Source organism: Bufo gargarizans, chromosome 2 (assembly GCF_014858855.1).
Source record: "Bufo gargarizans isolate SCDJY-AF-19 chromosome 2, ASM1485885v1, whole genome shotgun sequence".
NCBI classification, from domain to species: domain Eukaryota; kingdom Metazoa; phylum Chordata; class Amphibia; order Anura; family Bufonidae; genus Bufo; species Bufo gargarizans.
The window spans coordinates 479,302,983-479,323,381 of NC_058081.1; the positions used below are offsets into that span (position 1 = coordinate 479,302,983).

General features: G+C 43.3%; 1 protein-coding gene across 1 annotated transcript in view; it reads left to right on the forward strand.

Moving 5' to 3' along the window:
• Positions 1-16,413, forward strand: part of SLC6A7 (solute carrier family 6 member 7) — a 115,052-nt gene extending 98,639 nt beyond the window's left edge. Inside the window, exon 14 of the mRNA XM_044277870.1 lies at positions 15,272-16,413. Within this exon, the coding sequence (XP_044133805.1) occupies positions 15,272-15,475 (204 nt within the window). The 3' untranslated portion in view covers positions 15,476-16,413. The remainder of the gene's footprint in view (positions 1-15,271) is intronic.
• The last annotated feature ends 3,986 nt before the right edge of the window (positions 16,414-20,399 follow it).

Here is a 20,399-nt window from a genome sequence, read left to right on the forward strand (position 1 = left end):
GCGGACAGCACACGGTGTGAAATGAATGTGTCCGCATCCTATCCGCACCAAAAAGACGGAACGGACACGGAAAGAAACAACGTTCGTGTGCATGTAGCCTTACACAAATAGTACAATAGTGAGATATTTCCTTTACTTCATTATAACGACAACCGGTGGTCGCACATGCTCAGTTCCATCTTTCAACTGCCACAAGGCATATCTATTGTTATAAGTTGTGCCAGTCATAGAGAGAAAGCTTCAGCACCCCTGAGAAGGATTTATGTTCCCTTGAACTCGCCCACCTCATGTAAAGTGCTGACAGAGGGAGCGGACTCCCTCTGTCTCCCATTGGCACCATACAAATGCGATCGCGGGGTGCCAATGTTTGTGAAGGCTGGTAGGGGTCTGATGTAGGCCCCAGACTAACCTTCAGTAATTTCCGGCAGGCTGCGCCTCTCTGGCGCAGTCTGCTGGTCAATGTTAGAATAACATTGCCATTAAAATGCAATGCACTATAGGGATAATGCATTGCATTTTGAAAAAAATATCTAAATACTGTCTTTTATAGTCCCTTGTGGGACTATAAAGTGGAAAAAAAAACATTTATTCAATAAAAAAATCCCATAAAAAAATTACTTTTTAATGAAAAAAATTGCAAAAATAAATCTTCCCCATATGTTTGGTATTGCCGTGTCCTTACCGACCCATACTATATAAATATAATGTAAATTATCCCCTACGGTGAACGCCATAAAAAAAAGAAAAAAAAAGACAGAATTGCTAATTTATTCTTAGTTGCCACCGAAAAAGTTTAATAACAACCCATTAAAAAGTGACATTTACTCCAAAATGACACTAATGAAAAATAAAAGTTGTCCTGCAAAAATAAAGCCCTTACACAACTCCACAAAGTTATGGGCTTGCGAAGCGGCAATGCAAAAATATTTCTTTCTTTTAAAAAAAAAGGGGGTTTTATTGCAAAAAAGTTGTAAAATGTAAAAAAAAGCTATATGTATTTGGTATCACTATAATCGTACTGACCCAGAGAATAAAGATATTATATTATTTATACCGAAAAATGAACGCCATAAAATTTATAATGCAAAATGGTGGTGGCAGTATTGCTGTTTTTCCCATCTCCCTCCCAGAAAGAATTAATAAAAGTTAATCAGAAAATGATGTGTATCCCAAAAAGGGGTAATTAAAAACTACAACTTGTCCCACAACAAAACAAGCCCTCATAAAGTTATATAGACAGAAAAATAAAAAAGTTATAGCTTTTGGAACGCAACAATGAAAAAAGGAAGAAAAACGCTTGGTCAGTAAGGCCCTAAACAGGCTGGCCACTAAGGGGTTATTGATTGTGCTGTTCCGTGTGTGTGTGTGTCTCTCTCTCTCTATATATATAGATATATATATATATGTATATCTATAAAAACACACACGTTGTATATCACATACATGCACACTATATAGACATAAAATAGGGCAATTATGCAATGACATTGGGTGTCTATTGAAATCACCTACATAAATGTTCACGGGTATGGATGAGGGAGTCTAAATATGTGTGGAAACCATGTGAGTTGGCATGTACACTGGTCCACACATTGCTAAGTTCCTTCAAATTGCCATCATCCCTCTTAGAAGAAGCACGATATAGATCTGCATGCTGATCCATGTTCTCCGTTTCTAAGGCAACCGCACATGAAGCGAGCCTTCTGTCACCGTTCTGTTATTTTATGAATCATAATGGAAATGTTACTTGTAGTGCAAATTGTTTCTTACATCCTGCATCGCAGAGAGAAGCACTGAAGCAAAGAAAGCACCACTTTCTCCATTTTCGGTGTTATTCTGCAGAATACAACTTTTGTATGTTTTTTTTTAATTATTATTGAAAGGTTATGAGTCATGCTGTTAAAATTTATTCATCAGAATGGCCCTAACTCCCCACTGAGAGTTCAGCCAAATGTACTATGGGGGTCATTGATTAAGACCAGCGTTTCAAAATAATAACCTTCTGTGCTGCCATTGGATCCGCCGAAGTTATGAAGAGGCGCCAGGCTACTAGGCTAACAATAGAGGTCATTATTAGAGGAAGTCCAGGCAGCATGCTGAAGGTAGGGCTAGCCTGCTGTTGTGGCCCACATCTCACCTCCCAAGCACCCTGCTCCATATCGATATTAAAGACAATTGGAGGAGGAGGAGGAGGACAGAACGTGGCAGCTATTGATGGCCACCACAGAGGGACAGCTTCTGGAGAAGTATTTTGTGCCGCACTGGGGTATTTGGTTCTGTGGGATGGTATTCTGAGAACCACCTTCTATTGATTTGGAACCAACTACAACATTGGGGCCACTTTAGGTTTCCAATCTGCCTCTAGTCATAAGACGTGAAGTCTGTAGATAGGTACAGGTCCCAGAAGTGGTACCCACATCTATAGGACATTTAGAAATTGTCCTCTGCCTCCATGGAGATATATACAATATATATATAGAAGATCTTTTATGCTTTCCTAGGACTGAAACTAGTCAATCTTTAAAAGTTGGAGGTATGGTTGCTATGGGTAGAGAAAAGTAAAAGTCACTAAAAACATAAAACGAAAAAAAAAAAGTACCTTGAAGAGACAGGGTTTCAGGAGTGTAGTCAAGCAGTCCAGTACTTGGCAAGAGAGGTCATGCCCATTCAGAGAGGTGGTATCAAGGAGTGAGCATAGTCAATCAAGCCAAAGGTAAGGTAATTGAGATGAGACAGAGCTAGGTAAATAGAATCATGGAGTAGAGCATAAGAATAGGTAGATGCACCAAGGATTAGATAACAATGATAGGCAGAGCCAGTTATGCGGTACAGGAATGGAGTCCAAGATAACAGTTACTAAAGGCCCTTCTACAAGGGCCAAAACAGTGGGCAATGATCAAAAACAAAGTTCATTCCCAATCATTGACCTCTCGTTAGTTGCATTTATGTGCAGAAATGATCACTGTTGTATTGGGCTGAACAATTGTAGTAATGATTACAAAGGCCGATGTACTGCTAATGAACAAGGATTTTATATGTTACGTAAAAGATGTGATTTCACAATGAAAAGTCTTTACTCACTCATCAGGTAGCACCTTTACACGGGGCAATTATTTGGAACGAGCATTTGGACTAATACTCCCCCCCCCGATAATTGTACCAATCCTCAGTCCATGAAAAAGGGCCTTAAAAAGCTTAGGTAACCCACGTAAGTGAACCTTTAGATTTACCTGCTCCTCTGGGTTCCTGTTTCATCACTCCCCTGCTGCTTCTGCTGTCTCCGTGTCAACATCTGGTTTGACAAAGCAGGGGCGTACCTAGAGCATTTGGCACCCGGGGCGAACCCTTTGTTTGGCACCCCCCCCCCCCCCCAAGAAAGTTAAGAAAACATGCACAATCTTTTTTCAATGTTTTCAATAATATTTTTACAAATTTTCGGATCCGCAAAACACATGTGGACATCTGAATGGAGCCTTACAGGGGGGTGATCAATGACAGAGGGGTGATCACCCATATAGACTACCTGATCACCTCCGTCATTGATCACCCCCCTGTAAGGCTCCATTCAGACGTCCGCATGTGTTTTGCGGATCCGATCCATGTATCAGTGGATCCGTAAAAATCATACGGACGTCTGAATGGAGCCTTACAGGGGGGTGATCAATGACGGAGGTGATCAGGGAGTCTATATGGGTGATCACCCGCCTGTAAGGCTCCATTCAGATGTCCGTATGATTTTTACGGATCCATGGATACATGGATCGGATCCGCAAAACACATACGGACGTCTGAATGGAGCCTTACAGGGGGGTGATCAATGACAGGGGGTGATCAGGGAGTGTATATGGGTGATCACCCCTCTGTCATTGATCACCCCCCTGTAAGGCTCCATTCAGACATCCGCATGTGTTTTGCGGATCCGATCCATGTATCAGTGGATCCGTAAAAATCATACCGACCTCTGAATGGAGCCTTACAGGGGGGTGATCAATGACAGGGGGGTGATCAGGGAGTCTAATGGGGTGATCAGGGGTGATCATTGGTTCAAAAGGGGTTAATAAGTGACAGGGGGGGGGTGTAGTGTAGTGGTGTTTTGTTGTACTTTAGAGATGCCTGAGTCCTCTGGTGGTCGATCCAAACAAAAGGGACCACCAGAGGACCAGGTAGCAGGTATATTAGACGCTGTTATCAAAACAGCGTCTAATATACCTGTTAGGGGTTAAAAAAAAAATCACTTTCCATCTGCACCAAAAAGAAAAAAAATCCAAATCCCCATCAATAAAATGAACAAATCCTGCACCCCCCCCTTAATTACACCCTCTCTTCTCCCCTTAATAACAACCCCCCCCCTTAATTACACCCCCTCCCTCCCCACCTTAATTACACGGTACAGCCCGACCCCCCCCCCCCCCCCCTAATTACACAATTATTTACTTAACTTTACTTGTGTGTGTCTCACATTTATTTTGATGATGCCCCCCGCCGTCCGGCCGTCCGACCGCTGCGCTGGTATAATAGCTGGATCATGGATGGGATCCTTCTGATCCGTGAAGGCGGCGGCGCGGCGTCAGCGTCGTGACGTCGTCACGTCATGTTGCGCGCCGCCTGCCGCCGCAATAATTCTTCTTCCACTGGACCGAAGCCGGCGCCTGGCGCCTGGCGCCGAGTCGCGTCGCACGGTCGCCGCAGTGGATGGAGCCGGGGGCGGGTGACTCCGGCGTCAGCACCCCCCTTGTGAGTGGCACCCGGGGCGGCCCGCCCCCCCCTTAGTACGCCACTGTGACAAAGGTCACATGGCTGCTTTGACCAATCACTGGTTGGAGCGGTGATGTGTCCCCCAAGTGTCACCTGAACCAGTGACATAACACATGGCGGAAACATCAGTACTATGGCCAGTCATTAGCTGCAGCAGCCATATGGATCCGCTCATATTAATGCAGACGGTGGCTCCGTTCAGAACGGATCCGTCTGCATTATAATTTAGAAAAATTTTCTAAGTGTGAAAGTAGCCTGAGCGGATCCGTTCAGACTTTACATTGAAAGTCAATGGGGGACGGATCCGCTTGAAGATTGAGCCATATGGTGTCATCTTCAAGCGGATCCGTCCCCATTGACTTCCATTATAAGTCGGAACGGATCCGCTCGCCTCCGCACGGCCAGGCTGCTTGCAGCGTTCAGGTGTCCGCTCACTGAGCGGAGGCTGAGCGCTGGCAGATGGATGCATTCTCAGTGGATCCGCCTCCACTGAGAATGCATTAGGGCCAGACGGCTGCGTTTAGGGCCGCTCGTGAGCCCCTTCAAACGGAGCTCACGAGCGGACACCTGAACGCAGGTGTGAAAGGAGCCTTAGAGGAATCTTACTGTACATGTCCAGTACACATTATATACTGTAAATAGTTCTTACAAGATTTGGATATGAATGGAAATTATTTTGTCCAGCTCTATGCATACAGCATTTCATTCATGTAGCTTTCTGCCTAGGAAAGAATGGTAATTTAGGAAATGTCTAAATATACAGCCTGATCTATACTAATAAAAGCCCTCTGTGCATGCGCTGTGTCCGTGCGTGTGTGCCGATGTTAAATGCGCATACGCAGCGCGGAGTCCAATCAGGACACAGCGCTCCACATGGACACAGCGCTACACGGAAGTTTGAAATGAAAAGACAACATAACATGGCGCAGTGGCAGGAGCCAAGGAGGGACGCTTACCAGCTTCAGTGTGTTCCGTAGGTCCATGAAGATCTGGGACCTGATCACACACATCAAGCTACTTCCTGGAAGGAGGAGGTGGGCACCTCCCGCACGCAGCTGTGCCCTCTGTCCCCGGGGATGGCACAAGGCAGATATGGGCCGAATGAAGGAAAGACAGAGGAGGTCATGGTGCAGAGACACGAGGTGCAGAAAGATATGGGCCCAATAAGGAGGGGGTGAGAGGACAGAGCAAGGGTGGAAATTAGGGTTGCCACCTTTTCTTCAAGCCAAACCCGAACACTTTAGCACCTTGCGGCAATTTTTTGGGTAAAGTATACACTATGCATGCGGACGGTGGATCATGACCCATCAACTGGCTTTCTGCTTTTCCGTGAAGACGGCGTTCAAGTGAAAGAACACTGGCTTCAGAGGCAACCTAGCTTCCTGACCAATAAAGAAGAGGGGCGGCAAGTCATGATTTCAATCCGCTTTGTGATTGGCTAGGAAGCTGGATTCACTTTCAATCAGGAGGCCGAGAGGTGAGTCATGACATACTGCCCAGCTTGTTGATTGGTTAGGAAGCCAGGCTGTCTAGGAACAAGTGAAGCAGGCTTCCTAGCCAATCAGGAAGCCAGGAGGTGTATAATAACCCACCTCCCAGCTTCTGGATTGGAAATGAAGTCTGCTGTATGCTCCCTTGGCACTGCCAGTGAGAGAGACATCTCCCTCCGACCAGAAGTTCCAATATCGGGGGAGGTATCAGAGCATTTGGGCGAGTACAAGTACTCGCCCAAATACTCTGTATCGGCAGCGATATTAGTATCGGTATCGGTAGTTCGGTACATCTATAGTGCAAATCCATTTTATTGATAGTTGTCATTGAAACGACAAGCGCATTTCTGGGCCTGATGAAGGGGACCCTGCACGGCCCCAAAAGCACTTGTCGATTGGACGACAACTATCAATAAAATGGATTTGCACTAACATGAAATTTGGATGTCTGTATTGGACGATATGTATTATTGCACATAAAAGATGCCCCCACAAAACATGTCACTGGTTACCTGTGGCATTTTTTTTATGGGGGCATGTTTTATGTGCAATACTAACAAGTGCTGTGCCCGTCCCCCCCCCCCTTCCAATTAATATTTTTTTATTAAACACTGTCTTCAAAAGTTTTAAATACCATTTTTAAAAGTTCAGATCAGAGGTCCAGGTGTGTGGAGAAGGACGGCAGTCATGGCGTTGGTCGCAGAGGTCGACTGAATCCCAGAAAAAGAAGAAGAAACTGCTGGAGCACTGATAGCAGCTCCATGCGCAGGCCAGCTGCTGGAGAATGATTTCTCCCATGCTCCCTTTCTCTGATGTCACTTCCTCTCACTAGCAGAGAGAAGGAGAGGGAGGGAGGGGAGAGTCTGTAGACAGCACCGCCTAGCATCACTCACAGGCTCTCAGCTGATTGCCACGCCGGCAGTGACAGGCTTAGCTGATCGTCCGCTGCTGAGCTGACACCCCGGCTGCAGCTGCAACTGACTGACACGCCGGCGCTCACTGCCAGCTGTCAGGTGAGGCTAGCTGGCAACTGGTCTGCAGTTTGAAATGGAATCCTGTGCCCGGGTCTGAGAAAGACTTGTACCCGGACACAGGATTACAAACCCGGACTGTTCGGGTCATTCCCGTAAGGGTGGCAACCCTAGTGGAAATGGAGGAGAAGATGGAGACACAGGGCAAAGAGAAGAGAGAGAGGAGAAACAGAGAGAATAGATGCACACAGATGAGAGAACAAAGAGACAGAAGTGAAGAGAACAGAGACAGCAGAGGTGAAGAAGACAGAGACAGCGGAGGCAGAGGTGAAGAAGACAGAGATAGCAGGAGGTGAAGAAGACAAACATACCAGAGGCAGAGGTGAAGAAGACATAGACACATAGACAGCAGAGGTGAAGAGGACAGAGATAGCAGAGGTGAAGAGGACAGAGATAGCAGAGACAGAGGTGAAGAAGACAGAGACAGCAGAGGTGAAGAGGATGGAGATAGCAGAGGTGAAGAGGACACAGATAGCAGAGGCAGAGGTGAAAAGGACAGAGATAGCAGAGTCAGAGGTGAAGAAGTCAGAGATACCAGAGGCAGAGGTGAAGAAGACAGAGACAGCAGAGGTGAAGATGACAGATAGCAGAGGCAGAGGTGAAGAAGACAGAGACATTAGAGGTGAAAAGGACAGAGATAGCGGAGGCAGAGGTGAAGAGGACAGAGACAGCAGAGGCAAAGAGGATGGATAGCAGAGGCAGATGGGAAAAGGACAGAGATAGTAGAGGCAGGGGTGAAGAGGACAGAGATAGTAGAGGCAGAGAACACAAAGAATTTTATATCTAAGGAGTAGAGACACGAGAGGCAGAAAGGACACAGACATTGAATTAAGTAGCTAAGGAGCAGAGATACAGTAGGCAAACAGTAAGCAGAGATAGGAGAAACAGAAGTGAAGAGGTTACAGATAGAGGCAGAGGTGCAGATGATACAATGAAGATCATAGCTAAGGAGCAGAGACAGGAGAGGCAGAGAGAATCCTACATAATAAAATCCCTGTGTGAGTGCGCTGTGTCCGTGTGTGTGTACCCAGTTTTGCGCTGGGCATGCGCGGCGGGGCGTCCAATCAGGACACCACGCTACACGCAAGTTTCCCTGCAGGGTGTCAGTAGCCTGACTGCCCATGGATACCTCTGAGACCCTATAGGCAGGCCACAGCTCCCCCTCCGCTGTACGCTCCTGCCACAGCTCCCCCGCTGCCGTACTCTCCTCTCTCGACTCACCAGCAGCGTAGCGCACAAACAGCCAGTGCGCATGCGCCACCTTCACCGTACAAACCTAATAAGTGGCCGTGAAGGAGACGCTAAAGTGCGCCTGCACTGCCTACATGCCATTTAGTGCACTGCGTCCGTGCGTACACAGTTTTACACTGGGCATGCGCGGACACAGGGCTCCACACACCACCCACACAAGCTTGCCGGCAAGTAGGATACAGAGCTGAAGAATATGCCTGTACTGCCCACACACCATTCAGTTTGTCAGCACTGTCCACAGATGGTGACTGCACCGCCCACACCTGCGTGCTGGCAAGCAGGTCGGACTGCCGCCATTTTGGTTAGTCAGTCACAGTGCCATTTCTGTTCGTCAGTCATCAGTCACAGCACTATAACCCATATAGAGAGGAGCCCCTGTCAGCAGTCTGACCTACCAGTCGCTACCAGCAGTCTCAGCACCAGCAGTCGGTGCCTGTTGTCCAGCCACAGCCACCAGTTACAGTGCCAGCTGTGTTAGCCACGAGTCAGTGTCAGCAGTCTCAGACACCAGTCCCAGTAACATCAGTCAGTGCCAGCCGTGTCAGCCACCAGTTTCACCCACCAGTCAGTTTCAGCAGTCACAGCCACCAGTCACAGTGCCAGCAGTCTCAGCCACAGCCAACAGTCTAGACCTCCAGCCACAGCCACCAGTTTCACCCACCAGTCAGTTTCAGCAGTCACAGTGCCAGCAGTCTCAGCCACAGCCAACAGTCTAGACCTCCAGCCACAGCCACCAGTTTCAGCCGCCAGTCAGTGCCAGCAGTCTCAGTGCCATTTAATATAGACTGTTCCTACTAATGTTTATGCACTAATGTTCTAGTGCCCGTTATTGTAACGGACTTAATGTCTAGTATTTAATACTCATTGGATTTAGCACTAAGTGGGTCTAATGAGCTTGTACATTGATGTGGCCAATTTTCTATCCAGCTACTGTGGAAACAGAAAGGGAAGGGCTGACATAGGGGCAGACTCGGACATCAGAGAAAGAAAGAAATTTGCAAGATAATATACCAATTTTTTCATGTTAAATAACATTTATTTACAGCATATCTAATTCTCAAAATTAAAGATAAGCAAATTTCAAATGTCATTTTATAGTGAAAATTGATGGGGAAAATGGCAGGGAGAATAAAGATGGGGAGAGAGGGGTTTTTTGACCTGATTGGCTCAGAGGTTAAAAAAAAAACATGCTGTGAGACAATGAGGGGCGGGATTTTGGCAGATCCTTGAGCCTTTGGGCTGCTGGAGCACAGCCATTCTGAGCACAGCTTGCGATCTGAGAGCATGTGTCTTTGCTGTATCTGCAAAGACAAAAGCCAGTAATCTAGGTGTGGTATTAAAGTATAGGAAGAAGATATGCAAATAAGCTCTTAACAAGCTCTGCCTCTAATGCCACCAGATTTAAGGCAGCTATCCTATAAGTCAATGTTCAACCCTTAAACTAGGCCTTGAGACATGACTCAGATGTTAAATAAGCCAGCACCTCATCTGCAGACAGCTGTTTTGGGGTAATTGCCCCTTATCAGTGCAAAGCAGAGAGTACTAGCTTAATTGGGTGAGAGGCCTAGGTCAGGATGCAGCAGAATGTATGCTATTGATGCTGGTGTTGAAGGTGCTGGTAATAAGCCTATAAAACACTTATGCAAATGATCTTTTAACAAGCTTTGCCTCTAATGCTGACCTAGGCCTCTCATATTGCTGTCTGCAGATGAAGTGCTGGCTTAATTATTATCCAAGTCATGTCTCAAGGCCTCTTTAAGGGTCAAACATTAAAGGCTAAGGTAGCTAGCCTTATAGGCTAGCTACCTTACATCTGGTATCATTAGAGGCAGAGCTTTTTATGAGGTCATACCTTCTCAGAATTCCAGAGGAGCATTGCCTGGCCTATAAGACTCCTCATGCCATTTAAGGCACTCTCCATAAGGGGAAGTAGTTAAAGTATAGGGACAGTATAGGGACATATTTAATTAGGTAAATTTAATCAATAGGTAGAAAAGTCAGGTTTTTAATCAGGTAAAGCATAGAGAGAGAGAGAGAGAGAGAGAGAGAGAGAGCAATTGGTCACTCAGAGTTGTGTCTGTATGTATGTGTTTCATAATGTTTTCATACAGCCTCTGGGAAGTGAAAAGTTCATATTACACTGCAAAGTCTGCAATTAACAAAATCCTGCAACAATATAATTTTTTTCTGTAAATGATTATCCAAACTTTTTTGCACCTCCATCACCAATAGGATACCTTCTGCTGCAAATGCTCCACAATTGCCCCTTTTTTCTAAAAAAAACATTTTAAATTTTGCTACCGTGTATAATTAAGCCCTTAGCGCATATCAGTATGTGAACACCAGTGTGTTTGTAAAAGGGGGTTTATAATTGTGCTATTATAATTACGGAAAAAAAGCTGCAATTTTGAACTATTACGCAGCTCATCAAATTTTTCCAGTGTGGTTGCAGCAGTGCTTGTTTAATTGTGCCTCTCTTAGTTACCAAAAACCAGCCTCAATGTAGTTACTATTTGTAATTGGGCATTTCATTGCACTAATATATCAGTTTTACTTAACACATTGAGTCAATATACTGTGCAGTTTTAATGAACACATTGTACTACAACAACTGCATTAATATAGCAGTTTCATATTATGAATTGTATTGTGTCAATATACTATGCAGTTTTAGTGAACCCATTGTACTACAATAACTGCATTAATATAGCAGTCTCATTCCACGCACTGTATTATGTCCAGATACCATGCAGTTTTAGGGAACGCATTGTCCTGCAATTACTGCGTTATTATACCGTATTTTTCGCCGTATAAGATGCACTTCCCCCCCCAAAAGTGGGGGGAAAATAGCAGTGCGTCTTATACGGCGACTGCTGCTGATTTTGCCGAGTTTTCAATGATACACCCGACGCGATGCCGTGCGGCGGGTGTATCAGCTGTGAGGGAGGAGGGGCTGGGGGCCGGCATCTGCTTTTATAATGTCAGCGGGGCCCGTGCAGTGACTGTATTCTACTAGACAGGCCCCGCTCACTGTATAATCGTATCTCTAATAGTTAATTGTTATGTATATAATCGCATAATGAGCGCTGTGTATTACTTACAACTACAAGCGCTCACCGCTCGGTAGGTAGCAGAGAGGAGGGAGGAGGCAGGCTGGGAGGACGCGCCTGCGCCGCCCACTTTATGAATGAAGCAGGCGGCGTGGGCGCATGACGTATGACTCACGCTGCCAGAGCCTGTCCTCCCGGCCTGCCTCCTCCCTCCTCTCTGCTACCTACCGAGCGGCGAGCGCTTGTAGTTGTAAGTAATACACAGCGCTCATTATGCAATTATATACATTACAATTAACTATTAGCGATATGATTATACAGTGAGCGGGGCCCGTTTAGTAGAATACAGTCACTGCACAGGCCCCGCTGTCATTATAAAAGCAGATGCCGGCCCCCAGCCCGTGTATTGAGGGTCATTCACTACAGGGACACTTATGGAGGGGATCTGTGGATGACACATAGCATAAGATGCTATATATGTGTCATCCACCAATCCCCCCAATAACTGTCATACACAGATCCTCATAACAGTGCCATCCAGAGAGCCCAATAAGAGCCACCCACAGGTCCCCCATAAGTGTCACCCACAGATCCCCCATAAGTGTCACCCACAGATCCCCCATAAGTGTCACCCACAGATCCCCCATAAGTGTCACCCACAGATCCCCCATAAGTGTCACCCACAGATCCCCCTAAGTGTCACCCGCAGATCCCCCATAAGTGTCACCCACAGATCCCCCATAAGTGTCACCCGCAGATCCCCCATAAGTGTCACCCGCAGATCCCCCATAAGTGTCACCCACAGATCCCCCATAAGTGTCACCCACAGATCCCCCATAAGTGTCACCCACAGATCCCCCATAAGTGTCACCCACAGATCCCCCATAAGTGTCACCCACAGATCCCCCATAACAGTGCATCACCCACAGATCCCCCATAACAGTGCGTCACCCACAGATCCCCCATAACAGTGCCATCCACAAACCACAATTAGTTCAAAACCCACCAAAAGCACACCTTTTGGTTCAAAATATACTTTTTCTTATTTTCCTCCTCAAAAACCTAGGTGCGTCTAATGGGCCGGTGCGTCTTATAGGGCGAAAAATACGGTACCAGTTTTTGTAAATGCATTGCACTGCAATAACTGCATTAATATACCAGTTTTAGTTAACTTATTGTATTGCACCAATAAACCGTTATTTTCCTAAGAAGTGGAAACAAACCCTTATGGTTTATGGAAGATACTCAAGATAATCTCCATGTTGATGACTTGTAAAAATGTATTTTGTGGATCAAACTCTCACAAAATTCTAAACATGACATACAGTTGCAAGAAAAAGTATGAGAACTCTTTGGAATGATATGGATTTCTGCACAAATTGGTCATAAAATGTGATCTGATCTCCATCTAAGTCACAACAATAGACAATCACAGTCTGCTTAAACTAATAACACACAAAGAATTAAATGTTACCTTGTTTTTATTGAACACACTATGTAAACATTCACAGTGCAGGTGGAAAAAGTATGTGAACCCTTGGATTTAATAACTGGTTGAACCTCCTTTGGCAGCAATAACTTCAACTAAACGTTTCCTGTAGTTGCAGATCAGACGTCAGGAGTCATTCTTGACCATTCCTCTTTACAGAACTGTTTCAGTTCAGCAATATTCTTGGGATGTCTGGTGTGAATCATGTTTTGAGGTCATGCCACAGAATCTCAATCGGGTTGAGGTCAGGACTCTGACTGGGCTACTCCAGAAGGAGTATTTTCTTCTGTTTAAGCCATTCTGTTGTTGATTTACTTCTATGCTTTGGGTTGTTGTCCTGTTGCAACACCCATCTTCTGTTGAGCTTCAGCTGGTGGACAGATGGCCTTAAGTTCTCCTGCAAAATGTCTTGATAAACTTGGGAATACATTTTTCATTCGATGATAGCAATCCGTCCAGGCCCTGATGCAGCAAAGCAGCCCCAAACCATGATGGGATGAAGTTTTGATGTTGGTGTGCTGTGCCTCTTTTTCTCCACACACAGTGTTGTGTGTTTCTTCCAAACAACTCAACTTTGGTTTCATCTGTCCACAGAATATTTTGCCAGTACTGCTGTGGAACATCCAGATGCTCTTGTGCAAACTGTAAATGTGCAGCAATGTGTTTTTTGGACAGCAGTGGCTTCCTCTGTGGTATCCTCCCATGAAATCCATTTTTGTTTAGTGTTTTACGTATCGTAGATTCGCTAACAGGGATGTTGGCATATGCCAGAGACTTTTGTAAGTCTTTAGCTGACACTCTAGGATTCTTTTTCACCTCATTGAGCAGTCTGCGCTGTGCTCTTGCAGTCATCTTTACAGGCCAGCCACTCCTAGGGAGAGTAGCAGCAGTGCTGAACTTTCTCCATTTATAGACAATTTGTCTTACCGTGGACTGATGAACAGCAAGGCTTTTGGAGATACTTTTATAACCCTTTTCAGCTTTATGCAAGTCAACAATATTTAATCGTAGGTCTTCTGAGAGCTCTTTTGTGCGAGGCATCATTCACATCAGGTAATGATTCTTGTGAAAAGCAAACCCAGAACTGGTGTGTGTTTTTTTTTTATAGGGCAGGGCAACTGTAACCAACACCTCCAATCTCATCTCATTGATTAGACTCCAGTTGGCTGACACCTCACTCCAATTAGCTCTTGGAGATGTCATTAGTCTAGGGGTTCACATACTTTTTCCACCTGCACTGTGAATGTTTACATGGTGTGTTCAATAAAAACATGGTAACATTTAATTCTTTCTGTGTTATTAGTTTAAGCAGACTGTGATTGTCTATTGTTGTGAATTAGATGAAGATCAGATCACATTTTATGACCAATTTGTGCAGAAATCCATATCATTCCAAAGGGCTCACATACTTTTTCTTGCAACTATAAAAAAAATTCACTCTCCCCTTTGCATAGAAAAAGACAATTCTCCTATTTGGGATGACCTTTAGGCTTGCCCTTGCCCTCATTCTGTGCTACCAATATGGTGCACACCATCAACATATAAAGCAGATAGGTGAAGCTGAGCTGAGCTTTTCCTCTTCATATGTGCACCAGTAGTAGCCTATGCCGTTTCAATACAGATATAAAAAATCCTGTACAGGATTATTGGTATTAATGTAAAAATTGAGCAAGAGATCTGACTAATTGCCTGTAGAAGTCTTGAAGAATTTTTTCCTACTCTATGGCAAATTGGTTTATGGTCATTCAATAGTGGCTTTTGCTTTCCTCTGGAGCTTGTAATTTTAACAGGTTGAACTTGATGGACAAAGATGTTTCTTCAACCTAGTAACTACAGTATGCAAGTATGTTAAAGTATATAACAACAAGTGATAGAAAAAAGTACAAACTAGTACACTTTTAGATATTAGCATACCGTAGTAAGGTTGAATGGAAGGCACAAGTTTATCAAGATTAATTTATCATTGTACAAGAGCAATAGTAGCCAACTGCCTCATTGTAGGGGAAGAATTCTTTACTGACTTGCCAAAATAAATATACACCTGATCAATAACCCATATTTCTGACAAAATCAATAATCATCAGTTAGAAAACTTTTAATGCTCATGAGACTTGAGATACAGTAAAGAAACAGCATATGATTAATATCTATGTACTATGTTACCATCCTCTTTCTGAAACAGTTCTCCCTCTGACTTTCTTACAGAGAATACAGCAGGCTAGTAGACCAGCTATGGATTGGGGTCCATCACTCGAAGAAAATAGGACAGGCATGTACGTTAACACTCTGGCAGGTAGCCAGTCTCCAAAGCCTTTGATGGTCCATATGCGGAAATATGGAGGTATCACAAGTTATGAAAATACAGCCATTGAAGTGGACAAAGAAATTGAGGAGGAGTCCATAATGTGATGATGTTAAGCAGAGAGTCAAGAAAAACTCAGTGAAATAAAAGTTCCTCTATTTCTGGGGCTTATACATGCTTCCTTAACAGAAGACAAGACAGTCTTCAATCTTGTGGCCCTGTGAAAAGACGTTAAGAAATGTTGTCAACTGAAAGTTGTTTGTATGGGACAGAATGAACATATGTGTGTTTATGTTATAGTAAGGTCTCAGTATTGGAGGCCCTGTCTACTTGTCCATGTGTTTGGTTAATTACCTAAATCTTGATGTAGCTTTTGAGGGTTTTGCAGGTTGTGTTTAGATGGTATCTGTAAACCAGTGGTTGCAGTACATATATTCATCTAAAAAAGGTGTGAATTTGTTGGCAAATACTGAAAAGGCCGATTCTATTTATACACAAATCATCCTTATGTATATGGTCATGTTCTTCTAATGGGTAAAACTCCAGTCCCTTATAATACCTAATGTTAGATTTATGTCAATGTTTTAAGTAAAGGCTTAATGCAATAATATACTTAACATGAATTCACCAAAACCAGACACAGAATCTAAGACCTTACCATTAAGAAATGAGAACCCAACAACCTAGAATTTAGCAGAAAGGAGGGTGTCCATCTAGACCAGTGTTTCCCAACCAGTGTGCCTCCAGCTGTTGCAAAACTACAACTCCCAGCATGCCCACACAGCCAAAGGCTGGAGGCACACTGGTTGGGAAACACTGATCTAGACCATCCCTTTAAACATACATTTCTGAAACTAAGGGTGTTTGATGGTCTAAATGTCTATGGATCTAAAATAGCTTTAAGGTGCATGTCCATATAGAAGATTTTTTAAAATTGGAAAGCTGTTACCCTCTGACAGCATTATATGTGGAAAGCACATCTGTGAGATGTTACAGTAGGTGAACCTGAGTAGAACGCTCAACATTCCAACTAAAATGAATTGTTCATGTCTCCACCGTACAGGAAAACTTGGATGAATACCATCACTTGGTACCCACATGTTGCCCTTCTGGTCCAGATCTTCAGACAGGTCATGCAGAAACATTTTGGTTAAATTTAGAGTAGCCATATTTCCAATCTAAGTTTGGGCAATGACACCATCTTGACACTTCTTTCTGTAGACCAAAATATGTGTGCTTTCATTCTTGCGAATGTTTTGATGCTGGTCATAATGATGGCCACATGAGCATCAAGATGATCAGCTGCATCCATATTGGTTTGTAATTTTGTTGCGGCTGTGGACACTAGAGGAGACATTTGGCAATTAACTGTGGAGGCCATTGCACTGCTGGATGATATTTGACAATGACACTATCTTTAGTGACCACATTAAAGAGTTTGGGCAACCACAGTGAGTAGGATATCCTTGTCATTGGTAGTTTATTACAGAAAATCAAAGCATTGGGAGAGATTTAGTATTACTGCCTTGAAGGTAAACTAGGCAGGTTAGATATAATTTCTTACACCAGCTTGTGCTTGGTTACTGTCAACAACATTTTGTGCCAATATGCTGGTTCAATATCAAGCATCAAAGCGACACTCTTTTTCAAAGTCATACCCTGTTTTCTAGATATTTTTCAGAAGTGTCTAGTGAGAAGCAAAAAATATCTAAACAGTCTTGTACACCATATTTAGTGCTAATTCAGCCCGAATTTCCCTTAGCAAATTTCCCTTATTACTATTATTTTCCCCTTTTATCCAGCTGCTTTTATCAATATGTTTTGTCACAAAGTGATGAATTTGTGCAAATAATATGCTGCTAATGAGAAATTTGATATCCTATTCCCACCCTTAGCAAAACTAACAGTCTAACAGTCCTGCAAAACTGTAACTGGCATGACAGATATACACTGGGTAGCAACTGTTTTGTGCACATGTCCAAGAGAAACCAGAGATGTTAACTGTCAGCCTAATGTACCAGTCCAGGAATATAAATATAGTATCTATTTTTACGGATATATGTTGTAGTAATGTATGATAAAGGACCAGAGAGAAGTTAAATTTGGACTTTTAAGAACTTAAAAGATATGGACCCCTTTGAAACCATGGAAGATATTTATGAAATCCGGTGCAAAGGAAAGCTGGCTTAGTTGCCCATAGCAACCAATCACATTAATCCTTTCTTTTTTCAAAGGAGCACTGAAAAATGAAAGGTGGAATCTGATTGGTTGCTATAGGCAACTAAGAAAGTTTCCTTTTCCATCAGTTTTGATAACTCTCACTCAATTTTTTTTTATTTAGATGTATTTTGAGCTTAAATGTGTTTGTAATAGTGTATTAATAAAAATGTTGCTTTGGCTTCTGCAGTTCCTATGTTTCATAGTACATAGTAAGCTACAGAATGTCCTTCACAATGAAATCCATCACACTATCTGATGGCTCACTTTCCAGCCTCTCCTCTGATCTGTGCTGAATGATCTTCGGCGCTTATACAAAATCAAAGTTCAACTTTGATACGTTCATAAATCAGCCTAGAAGATCATTCACCAGAGGTCAAAAGAATATTGGAGAATAAGGGTACTTTCACACTAGCGTTTTTCTTTTCCAGCACTGAGTTCCGTCTTAGGGGCTCAAATCCGGAAAAGAACTGATCAGTTTTATCCTATTCCTAATGCATTCTGAATGGAGAGTCCGTCCCTCAGGATGCATCAGGATGTCTTCTGTTCAGTCTTTTTGACTGATCAGGCTTTTCAGAAAACCGTAGCATGTTGTATTATTACCTCTGGCCAAAAATCCTGAACACTTTGACTGAACGCCGGATCCGGTCTTTTTCCCATTGACTTGCATTAATGCTGTGTGGTTAGTCAAACCGCATCCGGCTTTTGCATGTTAAACCCGAAAAATGTCAAAAAAAAGTTAAAGTCCATAAATGGCGGATCCGGTTTTTCCAATGCATTTTTTCCTTGTTATCAAAATCCTGATTAGGATTCAAATGTAATCCGTTTTCACATGTTTTTCCGGATCCGGCGGGCAGTTCCGGTGTCGGAATTGAATGCCGGATTTAAACAACGCTAGTGTGAAAATAGCCTAAGCCATCACACATCCAGTGTGACAGATTTATCTGCATTCTGCAGGTTCATTAGTACTGTGGAACATAGAAGCTGCAGAAACCAAATGAAACAACATTTTTAATTAAACATATTAATTTTTTTTTTTTTTTAGCTGACAATACACCTACATCAATAAGAAAAAAACAACAATGGCTTCGCAAGTGTCTATAGCCTTTAATCCAGGGAGTTAAACCAGAGTGAATATAAAATTTTAATTATATATATGTAATTATATATTTATATGAAATATATTTTTACAGCTCTCTATATCCTTTATGGAAATATAATTAAAGGTATTGTCCCACTTCACCGTTACCAAGGTGAAATGGGACTAAGCACCGACCACCAGGTTGCTGGAAAACAGTGGAGCGAGCGGCCACGTCTCTGTCTCAGTAACTCCCATTGTGGTGCATGGGAGCTCGTACCACAGCAAGCGATGCTGTTTCCAAGTTAGGGAAACAGCATAGCTTGATGTGCTTTGCTCTTTCTGTAGCTACCATGCACTGCAATGGAAGCTACAGAAATGGTGAACTGCTGGCCAACTCTGCTTTTCTCCTGTCACCTGGAGCTCAGCACTTAGTCCTATCTCGCCTTAGTAACCGTGAGATGGAACAACCCCTTTAAATGATAAAACTCCGCCTACAACCACCACTATGGGAGTATTGGAGCGTACTACAGTATATGCATTTTATACATTGACCTAAATGATAAAACACTAGGGTATAAGCTCCTAACTTCCCGCTAGCGGCAGCTGCCTAGCAGGCAGAGTTTGCTTCCTAGCCAAGGCTGCTACATGTATGAACAGTGCTATAAAGCTGCATCATATATCATATTTTTTTAGATATGCCAATGACATGGGGATGGATGTAGTAGGTTACAGCAACACTTACATTTAGCATCATTTGTTGCAAAAGTGTTATTTTTGTTATTTTATATTTTTATTTCTATGTATTTTATTTTTATTGAACTGGATTGTAAAGCCATGTAGTAAATGTTTTTTCTTCCTAATAAGAATGTGTCAATATTGTCCTTTATAGAGTGGCCACATGCCCAATGCAGAACTGTCGTCACCTATTAGCTGTATAATTAAAAGACCTGGGTTATAGTTAAAACATAGCTTTTACTAAATCTATTAAAATTGGAGAATACAAATTTCAAAACACAGTGTACAAGACGGTGAGAAATACCTGTGCAATCTATGCCAATACCGAAAAAGGCGCCTGCAAATAGCCTTGGTGCTAAACCCTGCCTATTATATAGGTAGGGGGCTAATGGTCCCTGCCTAGCAACATACAGAGCACCTGCCCCGATTTTAGATTTTGTCCTTTCTTTAAATTGCAATCTCCCCTTTTATTGCCCCTGAAGAGTCCCCCTGTGGGACGAAACATGGCATGTTGGGATATAAGTGAGGGACAGTTTTGAGGTTTAGGCCCCAGATAGAGACAGGTTCCGGAAGGGGTGGCCCTGATCGGGGCGGGTGCTCTGTATGTTGCTAGGCGGGGACCATTAGCCCCCTACCTATATAATAGGCAGGGTTTAGCACCAGGGCTCTGTAGGTTTGCCTCATTTAAGCAACTACTACATGAGGATTTGCCTTCATGGAATTATCCGGACAAGAGTCTGTTTTTGCTATTAAAGGACGGCACCTGGCAAAGACATACTACACAGCTCATTTTTCTGGGTTGGGTAAGATAATTCCATTATTATCTTCCTGGATAATACAGGCGCATTTTTTGGTATTGGCATTTTTAGATTTACTTTTTTTCACTTTTTTTTTTTTTACCCAGACCCACTTTGTTCTTGAAGATCCAGTGGGTCTGTCTGTATAATACAGTACATTACACTATATAGTGTATTGTACTGTATTTTACTTACTCTTTG